At 37.7% G+C, this 14,784-nt stretch overlaps 1 protein-coding gene across 2 annotated transcripts in view; it reads right to left on the bottom strand.

Moving 5' to 3' along the window:
- Positions 1-552: 552 nt before the first annotated feature.
- Positions 553-14,784, bottom strand: part of LOC140145915 (uncharacterized) — a 35,167-nt gene continuing 20,935 nt past the window's right edge. For both annotated transcript variants that reach the window (XM_072167638.1, XM_072167637.1), the window contains 8 exons: positions 13,809-14,118; positions 13,148-13,281; positions 8,644-8,696; positions 7,617-7,763; positions 6,622-6,713; positions 5,418-5,454; positions 4,347-4,903; positions 553-3,367 (listed from right to left, as the gene is read on the bottom strand). In XM_072167638.1, the coding sequence (XP_072023739.1) occupies positions 2,864-3,367; positions 4,347-4,903; positions 5,418-5,454; positions 6,622-6,713; positions 7,617-7,763; positions 8,644-8,696; positions 13,148-13,281; positions 13,809-14,118 (1,834 nt within the window). In that variant the 3' untranslated portion in view covers positions 553-2,863. The remainder of the gene's footprint in view (positions 3,368-4,346; positions 4,904-5,417; positions 5,455-6,621; positions 6,714-7,616; positions 7,764-8,643; positions 8,697-13,147; positions 13,282-13,808; positions 14,119-14,784) is intronic.

The following is a 14,784-nucleotide window of genomic DNA, read 5'->3' as shown; positions in this document are numbered from 1 at the left end:
TATGTTTCCTCCAGTGCTTTCAGGATTATTTTGGTACTAAAATCTAAATTTTGCTATAATTTTTGCAGATATACTGTTTATCCTGTAATAAATGCCCCTCCATTTTTTTCCCCAAAATGACCTCTATTAAACACCCCTTTTTGAAAATTATACACCAGGACCCTTGGAAAGTTTGATCAAACTTGAAAAAAAAATTCTAGGCTTTACATTGACTGGTTTGTATGTATAAAATATATATTTGTACAAATTACTTTTTTTTGTCAAGTTGTATTAATGTAAAAACAAAAATAACAAAATAACTATTTTTGCTTATGTTGATGGAAAGAAACAAGCCTTGTTATAGTTGTTATAAACTTATTTTTGCATATCGGAAATAAAAACACAGCATTGTATGTAAATTAAATGATGTGTCTTTTGTTGTTTATGTTATTATAAAACCTGGGGAATAACTTGAGGGAAAGGCAGAGAGAGATACCGGATTTAGAGTCCCACAAAGAAAGAGGAATAATGAGCGGGAGACATAATGGCTAACATGTAACAAACACAATGAGATCAGAATTACAATTATGAAATTTATTGTGATTTTACATTGTCAGAACACACAGAGCAAAATAAATGTTTGTATTACTAAACTTTACCAGAGTTACATTGCCGCGTAGTTGAATTTGATAGAATTAAAGTGCAACATGACAAGCGGTAAATTCGATGTTACGAACAGGCCTAAACAAAACATCAGGAGATGAGAAGATTATATTCACATTGTATGGGAGTCAACAAGAAGTGATTAAATTCTCTAAACAAGGGCGGGCCATCTCCCCATGGTGTGCAATGATGCACAGATAATACGACATGCACTTGATACATTTGTATGGCTTGCGGAACTATAATCATATTCAATTATGCAAGGACGAATTATGGTCACAACATTTATCATTTTGAAACAAATTTGTCAGGATTGTGAAGTAAATTATTAAGTTCCCAGTTATGTAGGCCAATCTAAAATTTCTACTCACTTAGACAGTTTTGTCACCCAAGTCGGATGACTTCTTCAATGCGATGATTCGCCAGTTTCCACGCGAGACTTCTCATCTCTAGGGTGCATATTTCTTAACAGGGGATCATATTTGTGATTTAGAGAATATGTGACGTGTCATGTCAAAAGGAGACACTTTTGGGCAGGATGGTAAATGGAGAAATAGCCAAAAATCTGTCCGGGGTGATTTTTTCACAATTTGGGTTTGTTGCGAATTTGTGATGTTATTAATGTTTAAAATATTGTCTGATAGATTCAGACCGGAATATAATTGGCATCTTGTATTTTTTGAGACTTTGTTCAAGGTAATTCCTACTCTCAACATTGTCAGTAATATTTTTAAAGGCCGATATCTCAATTTCCAATTTTATAATACCATAACTTACGAACTCAATATCTTCGCTTAGGAATGTCCGATTTCATTGGGGAAAACGGCGTTGTGGAGCAAAATATCTCTATATTTAAGATATGTAAAAACCTCAAAATTGATAACCTGCCCAAAAGTGTCTCCTTTTGACATGACACGTCACATATATCCCTTCATTGTGATTCAGCTTCTCCTGCCCCACGATGAAGGGGTATAATCTCTAAATCACATATATCGTTATGAACACGGCAGAGTGCCGAATACGCAAAATTGCTGCTCTGAGTAAACAGCGTTTGAAAATCTTGGTACCATTCCATTGGTCCTTTAGAACATTTGTGAGCACTCATTTGAAATATATACTATAGAAGTGAATGTACACGAATTATTGGTAATACTTGCATGTTCTGAAATAATCGATATCCCTCAAAACACGTTTTAACAGCTATTCGGCTTTATGCTGTATCCAAAATGTCTCTACCACTGCGCAGAGAGGTTAAATACGCATTTAACTATGTGTAAACCATAGCACACATTCTTGATTTGGGGCTTTTTGTAGAAATTACTGGTTGTCCTAAGGCTATATAGACTTAACTTGCTATATAAGTTATAAATAGTCATCCCTGTAATATTTAGCAAAAAAAGTATTTAAAGCAAAAATAACAATATTGGCCTATATTTTATGTATGATTTTCCAATTTCACGGCGCATAAATCAAAATTTCAATAACTACGTCAGTGAGTAAGATTTACCATTAATTTTTGGTGGAAATAAAAGATAACCTGAAACATAATCATAAGCATACAAAAACTCAATTTGCTCAAAATTCTCAATTTGTCACTCTGCCGAATTCATAACATCCAATTAGGTGTAAGTTGGGACAAGTGTAAACAAATATGCCCACAAAGAAGTTTGAACAAAATTGGACTAAAATTATTTTAAAAGATCGTAAATTATGGCTTTTTAAGTTCTGGCTCATGGAATGGAACAACCCATCTTTCATCTCGTGATTATATTTCGACCATCACACTCATTAGTTGTCGATTTTGTTCATTTTGAACAATACCTGGTAAAAACAAAGATTTTTACTCACATTTTTATGACGTTTCACGACTACACAAGTGGTTTAATCAGACTGGCAAATTAACTCATCACATCACTGTTTCCTTTTATGGGCAACAGGAACTGCTGTTGAGGGCGTGAAGAGCTGGCCAAAGATGTTTTAGAGTGCATAGGCCCCTTGTCCTTGTTTAGAGAGTTATGTCCCATAAAAGGAAAAGGTCTGATGTGACGAGTTATCAGTCTGACAAAACCACTAGTGTAGTGGTGAAACATCACTAAAATGCGAGTAAAAATCTTTGTTTTTATCAGGTTACCAGAAATTGTTCAGAATGAACAAAATCCACAGTTGAAATTAACATTCCTAATGAGCTTGTTCAAAGACGCCGATTATTTGTTTAACATATTCACTCGGACAGTGCCTCTTCATTTCTATTCACTTCAAGTCTCATACCACTAACTCCTGTATAGGTCCCCTGTTCGATCCATTTGTACTCGCCCTGTATGATTTTTGCTTTAAAGGGAACCTCTACAGTACCTTGCCAAACAACCAGACTTAATGTAACCTTAGTGTATGGGCCTATAGTAATTGGGGTATCCAAGCTCCATTGTTTGTCTTCTGATTTTGATGCTATTTTAGATTTGCCTATTTCAAAGGTTTCATTTGGGCCAAATTCTACTTTGTCTTCTGAAAACAAAGGAACTTGCGCTGTGAATGTGGTTGAAGGGGGGACATTTAGCTTGTTGTTCCACAGGAATTCTGACTTGTTGTTAGTTGTGGCAATCTGACTTTGTTGCACCCTGAATATACTTGCAGAAGATGTGTTGTTGCACTCCGTAGTGGTAAAAACAGTGATTGGTGCCAGTTGTGTCTTTGCTGCTGTTTTGTCGAATTCGATTTCAATCGTAGCCTGGAAAATATTAAATAAAGTTACTTTGATTGGCAGCTACTCTGACTCTATGAATGGACTGTGCCATTTGAAATCTGCATACCCCTGTGGAAGATTTAAAAGTCTTCTACAGATGTTGAGTATGTTTTTCCAATGGAATTGACTAGGGTTTATTATTTTGATACACATACTCCCTCCTGTATATGGCTTAACCTATATCTTCCACAACTGGAGTGAGTATTCCAAATGGAAGTTACCTGATTGGCTATTCTATTTGAAACCCATACTCCCTCTGTGGAAGACTTTAGCTAAATCTTCCACAGGAGGAGTGTTGATTTCAAATATAATATCCCAATTTTTAACAATTAGTAAGTTTTTAGCAGGTGTGTAACTGTTTAGAACTGTCAAGCTTTGACTAACAGGACAAAGTACTAAAAGAATGAGACATGTAGGCTGCCCCTTGCCTACTGGTGGCTCTGAAAAGAGTCGTTCACTGAAGACGCTCTTTTGTCAACAGAGAACAAGCAGACCTTGCCTATCTGCTGATGCAACTGCAGAGTTTGCAACAAAGTAGGTTGCCCCGTACCTCTTTGTGTGATTATTAATTAAATAAATAGGCTGCCCCTTGCCCATGAGGTCGGTGATGATCGACTGACGACAGGCATGTAACCCGCATGATTTATTTGAGTGGGCTGATTTTGAAAAAGTGGACTTTTTTCAAAATTTGAACCTTTTTGGACTACAGGGGGGGGAGGCAGACTTTGAAAGTGGACTTTTTTCCCAAAATTTTGACTTTTTAGACCAAAAAGTCATAAAAAACCCCACTGGCTAATGTGACTTTTTGGTCATTTTGGGATGGGGGAGCTGACCTAGCCCCCCTGGTTACGGGCTTTCCTTTTCACTGCCCCCTGCTTTTACACTGGGGGGCTCGCGCCCACAAAGCCCACCCAAAATATGCGCATTTTTGTCTTAATATCATTATCATTTTTGCTATAATTACCGGCTTAGCAGTTGAAACCATGGGGAAGCTGTAATGGCAAAAACTGCTGTTTGTATCCTTCACATAGACAGAACCTCCAACATCTACTTCATCAGTAATGATGTAATATTGATGGTAATTGCTATTCTTCTTCACTGCAACAGACCACCTGTTGGTCTTCTTGTTGTAGACAAATTTTTGCCCGTCATCATTTGGTTTTTCCTCCTTGAGGTACAGCCCACCGTACTCATCACCCAAAACACGATATCCCAGTACTTTAGTTGGATCTTTTTTCCATCTCAAGCGACCAGCATCAAATAAGAATGCTTGTTCATTACTACCGGTTTGTGGTTTCAGCTGACAGTGATGCGCATCGTTATTGACAGCTAAAGAGGTGGTAGGACAAAGCATCACAAATGTCTCTTCAGAATCGAGCGACAGATCTTCAGCCTTTGTGTTTTCCATCAACATGCTGTAGATGTTCTTTCTGCCTCTGTTGATGTTGATGAGGCAACCATTGGCTTGATTTGTCTTTTTTACTTCATCGCCGTAAGGAGGAGGTACTGTAATTGAGATGCCTGTGGAAATTAGCAAAAAAATCACATAATCAAAATATTACTGCTGTATTGTATGACCAAAGGGAATATCATTCTAAAGCAATTGCTTGGAGCGTAGCATTTTTAATGATATGACGGAATCCATCACTGATCTGCAGAACGACTGCCGATATCTAATCGATTTGTTGCTAGCATTTAGATGTACCAGAAATGCTCTGGATCAGCCTAAGAACAATTGACCATTCCATTTAAAATACACACCACCCCTGTGGAAGATTTTGGAAATATCTTCCACATGGGGAGTATGAATTTCAAATGGAACGAACACATTAGGCAGTTCCATTTGAATTTCATACACCCTCTGAGAAAGATTCATCCAGACTCTTCCACTGAGGGAGGGCGAGTTGCTAAAGTGGTCATTCTATTTAAAATTCATACTCCCCCTGTGGAAGGTATTTCCAAAATCTTCCACAGGGAGGGTGTGGATTTTATATGGAATAGCCCAATGACTGGAGATAATGATATGAAAGCTTACCCAATCTCTTCATTTTGTCACTCAGCTTATCAATATCCTAGCATAAGACAGAAAGAGAACAAAAGAACTGTTTGAATACACATACCACCGGGCGTGTCCAGGATCTTTTCCTGCGGGGGATCAGAGGTGCTTTCAGAGTTATGGGGGAGCTTATAACGGCTGATTTTACATGATTTTTAAAACAAAGTGCTGGGGCTTCAAAGCCCCCCGCCAAATTGGGTTATTCTATTCCAAATCAATACACCCCATATTGACCCTATGCACGGTCATCTCAAAACGAGGTTCTACCCAGTGTTCGAAATATGCCTCAAAAAGTTACAGGCCAGCCGGGTTTGACCTTAAAAAGTTACCGGCAAGCCGGGCCGGCAACTAGATGCCAGTCAGAAAAGTTACCGGCCAGGCCAAAAAGTTACAGGCCAATGGCCGGTTGACCGGCCCTATTTCGAACACTGGTTCTACCCGCAAAGTTGCGTACACCTGCTAAATGCAGAGGATGATTTAAGCACTTCCCAGCAAGTCTTGCGGTTAGCACAGCTGTGTGAGTAAACATGACACCACTGCCGCCCACTGCATACACACGTGCATGGTTAAATTTGAATTTGGACAGATATATTTACAATAAAAACACCTTCAAACGGTTGGTCGATTTCACATTTTATGTTATCTACAGAAGGTGTGAATTATCCTTCATGCACACATCACTTTAGATCTGAAATCGACCAAGTAATGACGACATACGGGCAATTCCAAAACAACATCTTTTGCACAGAGTTCAATGGGATTTGAAAGTAAAGTGGCAGTTGAAACTCTAGTGATAACACTTTTACAGTGCATGATGGGGCTTCCTTAAATCATCCTCTGTGCTAAATGTGTGCTTTAATTAGTGTGTACGCTTTGCAAAAGCCTTCTGCCGCATTGCTAGAAAAGCATGAGAAATAAAAATGCAATTTTTTCCATGCTTTTGCAAGATGACGGATCCATTATAACAAAGGGCGAATGGAACTTAGACATCATGGTCTTAATCCTCTGCAGTTGCACACAGGGGGTGTAAATTTCAAAAGGAGTCACGCATTAAAACCAACCAAGAAATGACATAGCCAGGATTTATAGAGGGTGGAAAAAGGGGAAAGGCAACTTTCAAGGGGGACAAATATCATGAAAATTATTGTTAAACTGCAATCAAGCGAATATCAACAAAACTTACTGCTGACATTTTCTGGTAAACCTTTGTGTCGGCTGTGTGTAGCTCGGTCTTGAACGTTTTCTGGTAAATGTCAGAGATGAGTTCTTGGATTTCTGTTGAGTTAATCAGGATGATAATATTATAATATTTAAATAAGGGGTGGTGCAATAATCATGTGTACCCCCAGGGTGGTCAATTATGGTGGAGCAAGGATTTTTTGGCATGCCAAAAGGGGTGACAAAGGTCTTTTGGCAATCAAAAGGGGGGAAAAGATTTTTGAACAGACAAAGGGAGGGAGGAAAATCAGGAACCCCGATTTTTGGCAGACCATTTTGAGAATTGGCCACCCTCGGGTAGGGGCCTACGCATGATTATTGCACAGCCTTAAAGACAACATAACCACTTAATTAGGACCAGTGGCAGCATCATTGTTTTTGCCAGGGGAGGGGGTATCGGGGAAAAGTGAATTTTAGGGAAGGGGGAAATCCACTAATTAGCCTACTAGTAAAATTTGACAAGCTTGCCCCAAAGAGTGAAAATATTTTTTTCTGGGGAGGGGGATATCCTATCCCACCCCTGTAGTGCTGTGACATTTCGTTTGTTGCAACACATAGTGGCATATGTGAAGGACAAAATATGTTTCAGAGAAAAACATATTGCATGTTTCTTATAACAGAGTTGATACTTCTCCACTGTTATCTCTCAATTGCCAGATTCCATTTCAATTTGAAGTTTAAAGTTTAAACTATTAAACTGTATCTTGAATAGTTAAAAAGTAATAACTATTATAGGATATAGCTAGCTCTAAACTTGTACATCACTACAGTTTGTCCACTCTGAAGTACGAAGTGACAATGCGCGCATATACAGCGCGTTAACAGTGCGTAGTGCTGCGTCTCTGCTGCAGGTATGCGTGCCTTCAAAGTTGGCACAATGTGTGCATCTGCGTCTGTACTTTGTACTTCAGAGTAGACTGACTGTATGTTGAATGGACAATTTGATAAAATCATGCATACCTTCAGAACATGGTCTCTTTGTTGGTTCACCATCCCAGCATCTCTTCATGATGTCAACCAATTCCACAGGGGTATAGACTGGGATAGCATCGTCATTTGGTCTCTTACCCTGTAGCATACAACCAATGATGTATCCAGAGTTGACTTCTGAAATTAAAATTAAATCATTGGTTAATTTGAGTTATCTTTTCATGTGTATGTGTACAAATTTGGCATTTAGATAAGCTTGCTGTGTGTGTGAGAAATGAGAGCAGTGGGATTCAACCATTGTTCGTCACTGTTTAACAATGATGCATTATGTGTCATCTGCGTAGTTTACTTCACTTGGGCAGCTTTAAATCATCAATTAAGTATCCCAATAAATTTTATGCATGATTGTAGTCTTTGTAGATCTTACAAGAGATTGCAAGTGACCCAACTTGCAGTACTGCATAATTTGGAATTCTGAATGTTGATGATTGTCCAATATGCATCAAACTGGTTTGTCATATTTCTCTCAAAATAGCAATATCCAAATTTTAACCAAAAATAATTACACTGCAAAAACTCGGGTGTTAAAAGTAACACCGGTTGGAGTCAATAGAGGGCCGCACCCAGGAGTATTGTTTTTAACACCTTTTGTGTTACTGTTATACCTTCCAGGTGTCACAAATTACACCAAGAGTGTAAAAATAAGACCCAAAAGTGTTAAAAAACAATACCCCTGGGTGCGGTCCTCTATGGACTCCAACTGGTGTTACTTTTTAAGTTTTTGAAGAAGAGAAAACCCCCATACAGGCATCCCCATCCCCCAATCTATGTTGGAACCTGAGGGGTCCCTGGTTCAAAACTGTGCCTAAGAAAAAAGGTTTTCTCCTCTTCTTTGTTTCTTTCTTCCTTCTCCCTCACCAAAATAGGCCCCTGGCGTTAGGGTTAAGGTCATGTCTTCTTTAGGGGGGGTATATGGATTTTAACTGGAATAGTCCATTTATTTTCCTCCTGATCATATTTTTTGTGACTTTACTTTACTTTGCTTGAAAATACATACCTTCTGGCCAGGGATCTTGACCACTGATAAATTCAAACAAGGATATACCAAAGCTGTGGAAACAATATCAATATGCTGCACAATATTTATCATCATTATAAATACATTGACCTAAAAAAACTGATATATTGGGCAGTTTCACTGTTTGCTCAGAAAATTTGAAATATGCATAGAAAAATGATCTTAAATCAACTGAAACATGTGTAGTACTTTCATATTCAAGTGACTCCCCATCCACAGAAAACGTGGGGGTCCTCAAGTTTGGTTTAGGTAAGAATGTGCCACTGATAATGTGAAATTCTTCTAAGAAATTCCATAAGTCAACATTTTTGGCCAAAGTTTTTACAACCTTTCCTAAAATGTTTGGCAAATTTCAAACATTTTTTGCCAAAACCAGGCTATTTTTTTGAAAAAAATTGGGTCAATTTTGAAACAATGACCATCCATATTCTAAAATTAGCCTAGAAAGTCATTGATATACATATGGTTCAAGCATGCACCAGTTTCAGTAATCATTTCTGATCAGGGCGTGAAAGTCAATTCGAGTTTATCGTCCCCCCGCCAGCGTCACTTTTTGGAAACCAAAAACACCCACGTCAAATTTTCAAAAATGCCAAAATAATTCATTATTTTCAAAGTATCGGTGTTTTCACCAGTTTTAGCAATTGGAAACATATATTTTTGTTTGTAAAACATATAAATTCATAACTTGGAAGCAAAACCAGGCTCTTTTCTAACTTTTCTAGTCCCTACCCATATAAAAACCTGTTTATAAATAACATGTATTAGTTTGGCTTTAAATCAACACACATTTTAGGTCAATAATGAAATCTGATGAAATAATGAAAATGAAAAAGTCACCTCACCAACCTGGGAAAAAAAAGGGACGATAAACTCGGAATTGACTTTCATGGGCCTTATTCCCTTTCATTTGTCTCGTATCATTTGTTCTTGTGCAAAGATTGGTGAATAAATATGTTTAAATGCATGCTTGAACATAGGCATAGATCCCAGGGGATGGGGGGGGGATAAACCCCCCCAATATTTGGCCAGGGGGGATGGTCCATGCAATCTTTCCCCCCCCCCCCCAATGTTGACACCTGTATGTGGGTTTCTGACCAAATTAAACTCATATTTGCCCGTTTTAACACCAAAAGTGCCATTTTTTTGCACGCTTGTCACAAATTTACTCCACTTTTACACCATATTTCACCAGTTTAGCTTCAAATAATTTTTTATTCTGTCACCAAAATGGGCTGGATTCACTATACTACAAGTAATTTTTTCTAACCTCATCCCCTAATTTCAAAAAGAAACCATAGCTTGAACCATAATTTGTACTTAACTTTGTTCTAAAATAATGACTTTGGCAATTATCGTAACTGGCTGACTATTTGCTGAATAAAGGTTAATACCGTATTCACTCAATAGTTAGCTCATGTGCCTTCTATCGAGGGCTTTTGAAAACGTGCAAAAAAAAAAAATGAACAGCGCCATCCACACAAAAGTGACAAAAGTGTAAAGGGTTTTGAGCAAATCATAGATACACATAGCTAGATATACGAACAATTAAACCTACAAATTGGTGTGTTAACCACATTAGCTCAGTTGGTAAAGCGACATACTTTGAATCATCTTAAGAATAGCGAACTGAGCAGGAGTTCGAGGCTCGTTATAAACTTTTCCGTTGCTTTATTTTTATTTTGGGGTTTGAGCTTTTCTTGATAAATTTAATCTAATACTCATTTTTTTCAACTACTTATTCTTTCTTTATTTTTTTGCTTTGTTTTTCATTTTGTTTCTTTTTTGTTTCTTTATTATTTCTTTTTTGATTCTTTTTTGTTTTTTATTTGCTTTATTTTGTTTCTTTTTTGTTTTATTCATACTGGGGTCATGGGTTATTTATTCAACACATACCTATATACTGAACAATTCAACCTGCAAATGTATGTCTGAACCCCATTAGCTCAGTTTGGAAATCGCCGGACTTCGAGACTCGATGAAGTTCAAATCTGTTCAGTATTTCACTATTTAGATTTTTTTTCTCTGCCATGTTTGTTTTACAGGTCTTTTTTTAAACTACGAATATAGGCCTACATTTGACAATTCTTGAAGGGTTTTTTGTGGGCTTTTTATTTATTTATTTATTGTTACCAAAGGAACAATTAGAGATCAGTTGGATTAAAAGTGGAGTGGTTACCTCCTTGGTAACTGGATCACGCACCTTTTTGAAGGCAAATAAATACGCTCATTTAGCGTGTCTAATATATATAGACATGGTGATAATCAGATTACACGTAACACTTTGCTGGCGAATAATTGGGTCAACTTTAAAATTTCACCCCTACATCCAATTTCATGCATTCCTACACCCATGCTACACCTCAATGGCAGACATAGCTGGGACACAAAAGAACAATAAACCCTGCAGTGCGTTGCATGCCATAGACTTTGTGTTGCGATCATATTGATCGTGGTGCAGAACTCAAAAGCATGACCCAGCTGACATAGTGATAATCGGATTACACGTAACATTTCCCTTGCGAATTGTTACGCATAGTCGTGCTAAAAGTCGGTCGATACATGTTGCACAATTCAGAAATACGCCTTTTTGCTTTGAAAATTCTCGGTCAAATAAAAAAATAATTCAGTAATGTTGAATAAAAACATAGTTCTTGATATACATTTGAAAAAAAATCCGGTGTTAAAATTAGGCATGAAATTGTTTTCTGTTTGATTTTGATAGGACTCAACATTTGAAGACTGAGTTCTTATGAAAAAATGTACATCTTCCGAGCACGAAGGTAGTAGAGAAGGAGTGAGCTCGCGTTAAGCTCATTACGTGAATCCTATTGTATACACAATAGAGACAGATATACCTTTGATCTAATGATCATCGCCGATAATTTCTGGAATGACTCCGTCTCATGGGGGGTTCATATTTAGTAACAAGTAAATCACGTATGTGCAAAACATGTATTATGGATGCGCATACATTTACTTATCTGTTGAACTTGAATATTCATATTTCATTTAATATACAGTGATGTTTTTTACGATTAATATGTTGAAACATGTTGTTCCAGAATGTTTCTAAACAGTTTATTATGGAATAGTGCAGTTCACACACATTTTAAGGACGGGTAAAATTGTTTTAACCACTGTTTTAAAAATACGAAGATATTATTAAAATAAATTGCGCATTGATGAGTTGAATTATCAAACGAGATGTATCTCAGTGTTGCCCGGTACTGCCCGGGTTGGTCCGATTTTATTTGTTTACCCAAAACTTTAACTCCCCCGAGGTTTCAAAATAAAGCGCATCCTGAGCCCTCTTTTAAACTAGCCAATTAAAAGAGATGTAACGCATAATGTGCATCATTTTCATCAAGTTAGACTGACATATGCTGTTTCATCATATTTATAGCGCACACAAGTGTGCGACCATGCATGTATACAACACAAAAGATTATAAGTGATAATCGTGTTACATAATCAAAACGTTGATCTGGAAACCTCAAAGGGCGGCAATTATGATTGTACAATAGAATGTGTGCGAGCTTTCTCCTTCTCTACTACCTCCATGTTCCGAGGAACAATTTCAGACAATAGCTTGGGATTAGTGGGGCAGAGGTTATCTATTGAATCCTTTCATGACCACTGAAGCATAGTCAAGTCTGCCAAGGACACTCGGCACAAATTGAAAGACTATGTCACTCTCGATAAGAATAAAATTATAAAATGCAATAGATTTCTTTGCGGTTAATAAGCATGTCCATATCACGTTTAAGTCTCAGTCATTGTGTCCTTCTTGATGTAAAACGAAGTCAGTATTTTGAAATAGACTGCGGAACTCAGTCTTCAATGATAGTCATTTGATAGAAGGGAATCATCATCAGAGTCTTTGAAAAATATGGAATTTCTGTAGCGTGTAATGGCAAAGAGGACCACCTCATTAACATTGAGGGCATACCCAACTACATTGTTGAATAAATAGCTCATGACCCCAGTATTAATAGAACAAAAAAGAAAGAAAGAAGAAAAAGAAAAGAAACAAAACATACAAGAAATAAAAAAGAAACAATAAAGAAACAAAATGAAAAACAAAGCAAAAAAGATTAAATTTATCAAGAAAAGCTCAAAGCTCAAAATAAAAATAAAGCAACAGAAAAGTTTATAACGAGTCTCGAACTCGCGCTCCGTCCGCTTTTCTTAAGGTGATTCAAATATAATTAGTCCATCGCTTTACCTACTGAGCTAACGTGGTTAACACACCAATTTGTAGGTTTAATTGTTCAAATATAGCTATGTGTATCGATGATTTGCTCCCGGGGATTTGCTCAAAACCCTTTACACTTTTGTCACTTTTGTGGATGGCGCTGTTCATTTTTTTTTTTTTTTTGCACGTTTTCAAAAGCCCTCGATAGAAGGCACATGTGCTAACTATCGAGTGAATACGGTATTACAGCACATAACAAACAAATTTGCAATGGAAGTAACTTACGTGAAAATATCCCAGCATTTATCAGGTGTCTTATTGTTCTCTGAATACGCTTCTGGTGGTATGTGTGAAATGGTCCCTCTTAGATCATGTGCTGATGTAGATGTCTCACTAATAGCCAAGCCAAAATCCCCAATCTAAATCAGTAATTAAATATTGTAAACAATAATGTAAATAACAGGTGTAGCATTATTTAGTTGTAGTGGCACAATTTGTAATATTTCATTCATTAATATATTCTCCTTGACTAATTGGTTAAAAGTTTATCACATGACCAAATTATAGCTGAACAACACCCTACCTGTAAGATATCTCAGAGAAGATATCTTACACTTTCCCACAATGCATTTCATCCATTTAAATTTTCTATACTGATTTGCTATCAAGTGCAACATGGGTCGATAGTGACAAAAAGTACCTCAATGAACAGAGCATTTCCGGATCTTGCAAAATATGTTGATTTTTTGACTATCGACACATGTTTAGCCAGTCTATTCTCAACATGAAAACAAAGGGAACTTGAACATTTGAAACAAAGGGAACCTATACATTTGAAATAAACTGAACCTGTACACCGGGCCTGTACATTTGATGAAGTGAGGTGATGCATCATGTTGCAAAGGATTCTGGGAAGGGTTAGATATCTTCTATAAAGAACTCTAACCTTGACAGTCAATCCAGCTCCTACAAATGTATTTGCCAGTTTAAGATCTGAGTGAATGATAGCAGGATTCAGGCTATGCAGGTAATTTATTCCCCAAGTCATTTCGTGTATCATGCGGATCTTTCTTGGCATACAGTCGCTATCCATCATGTATCTCCCATTGAAGTCCTTTAGATCGCCATTCTCGTAGTATTCCATAACGATGCTCAGATGTTCAGGTTCATTGGTGTAGCCTAATATGCGCACCAAGTTTGGACAAGAGATCACACGCCACATCTTTCTAACTTCCTTCTGGATCTCTTTTTGGGCTCTGTATGAAAAAATAAGTTCATTCAATCATGCACATCACCAGTCTGTTAATTCCAAGTGGTCAAAAGCAGTGGCGGTGCAAAGTGAAGGGGGATTCACCAAATCTTAATATGATTCGACTCCCTGCTGGTTGTTTCCCAGTCAGAATAAGAAAATCCTACTATATTCACCCGAGATTTCAATTTTTGGATCCCCCTTGTTTGTCCAATTATCTCCATTTTAAAAACTTAACATTCCACCCTCATGGTTCAAATAAAAATATTCAGATTCCCCCTCAATACCCCAACAATTTTAGATTCCCCATCAAAAGGCCCACTGGGGCATGGTGGCACCTTGCAATCGGTGGATTTTGAGTTTGAGCCCCGGCGGTGTCATCGTGTTGTGCTCTTGGGCAAGGAACTTGACCTTACTTGCCTCTCTCTACCCAGGGGTGAAATGGGGAGCTGAGTTTTAGCCCCGGTGGTGCCATCGTGTTGTGATCTTGGGCAAGGGACTTGACCTTACTTGCCTCTCTCTACCCAGGGGTGAAATGGGGAGCTGAGTTTTAGCCCCGGTGGTGCCATCGTGTTGTGATCTTGGGCAAGGGACTTGACCTTACTTGCCTCTCTCTACCCAGGGGTGAAATGGGGAGCTGAATTTTAGCCCCGGTGGTGCCATCGTGTTGTGC

Source organism: Amphiura filiformis, chromosome 2 (genome assembly GCF_039555335.1).
Source record: "Amphiura filiformis chromosome 2, Afil_fr2py, whole genome shotgun sequence".
NCBI classification, from domain to species: Eukaryota; Metazoa; Echinodermata; class Ophiuroidea; order Amphilepidida; family Amphiuridae; genus Amphiura; species Amphiura filiformis.
The sequence above is the reverse complement of the archived record's forward strand: the minus strand, read 5'-3'. Positions and strand labels throughout refer to the sequence as shown.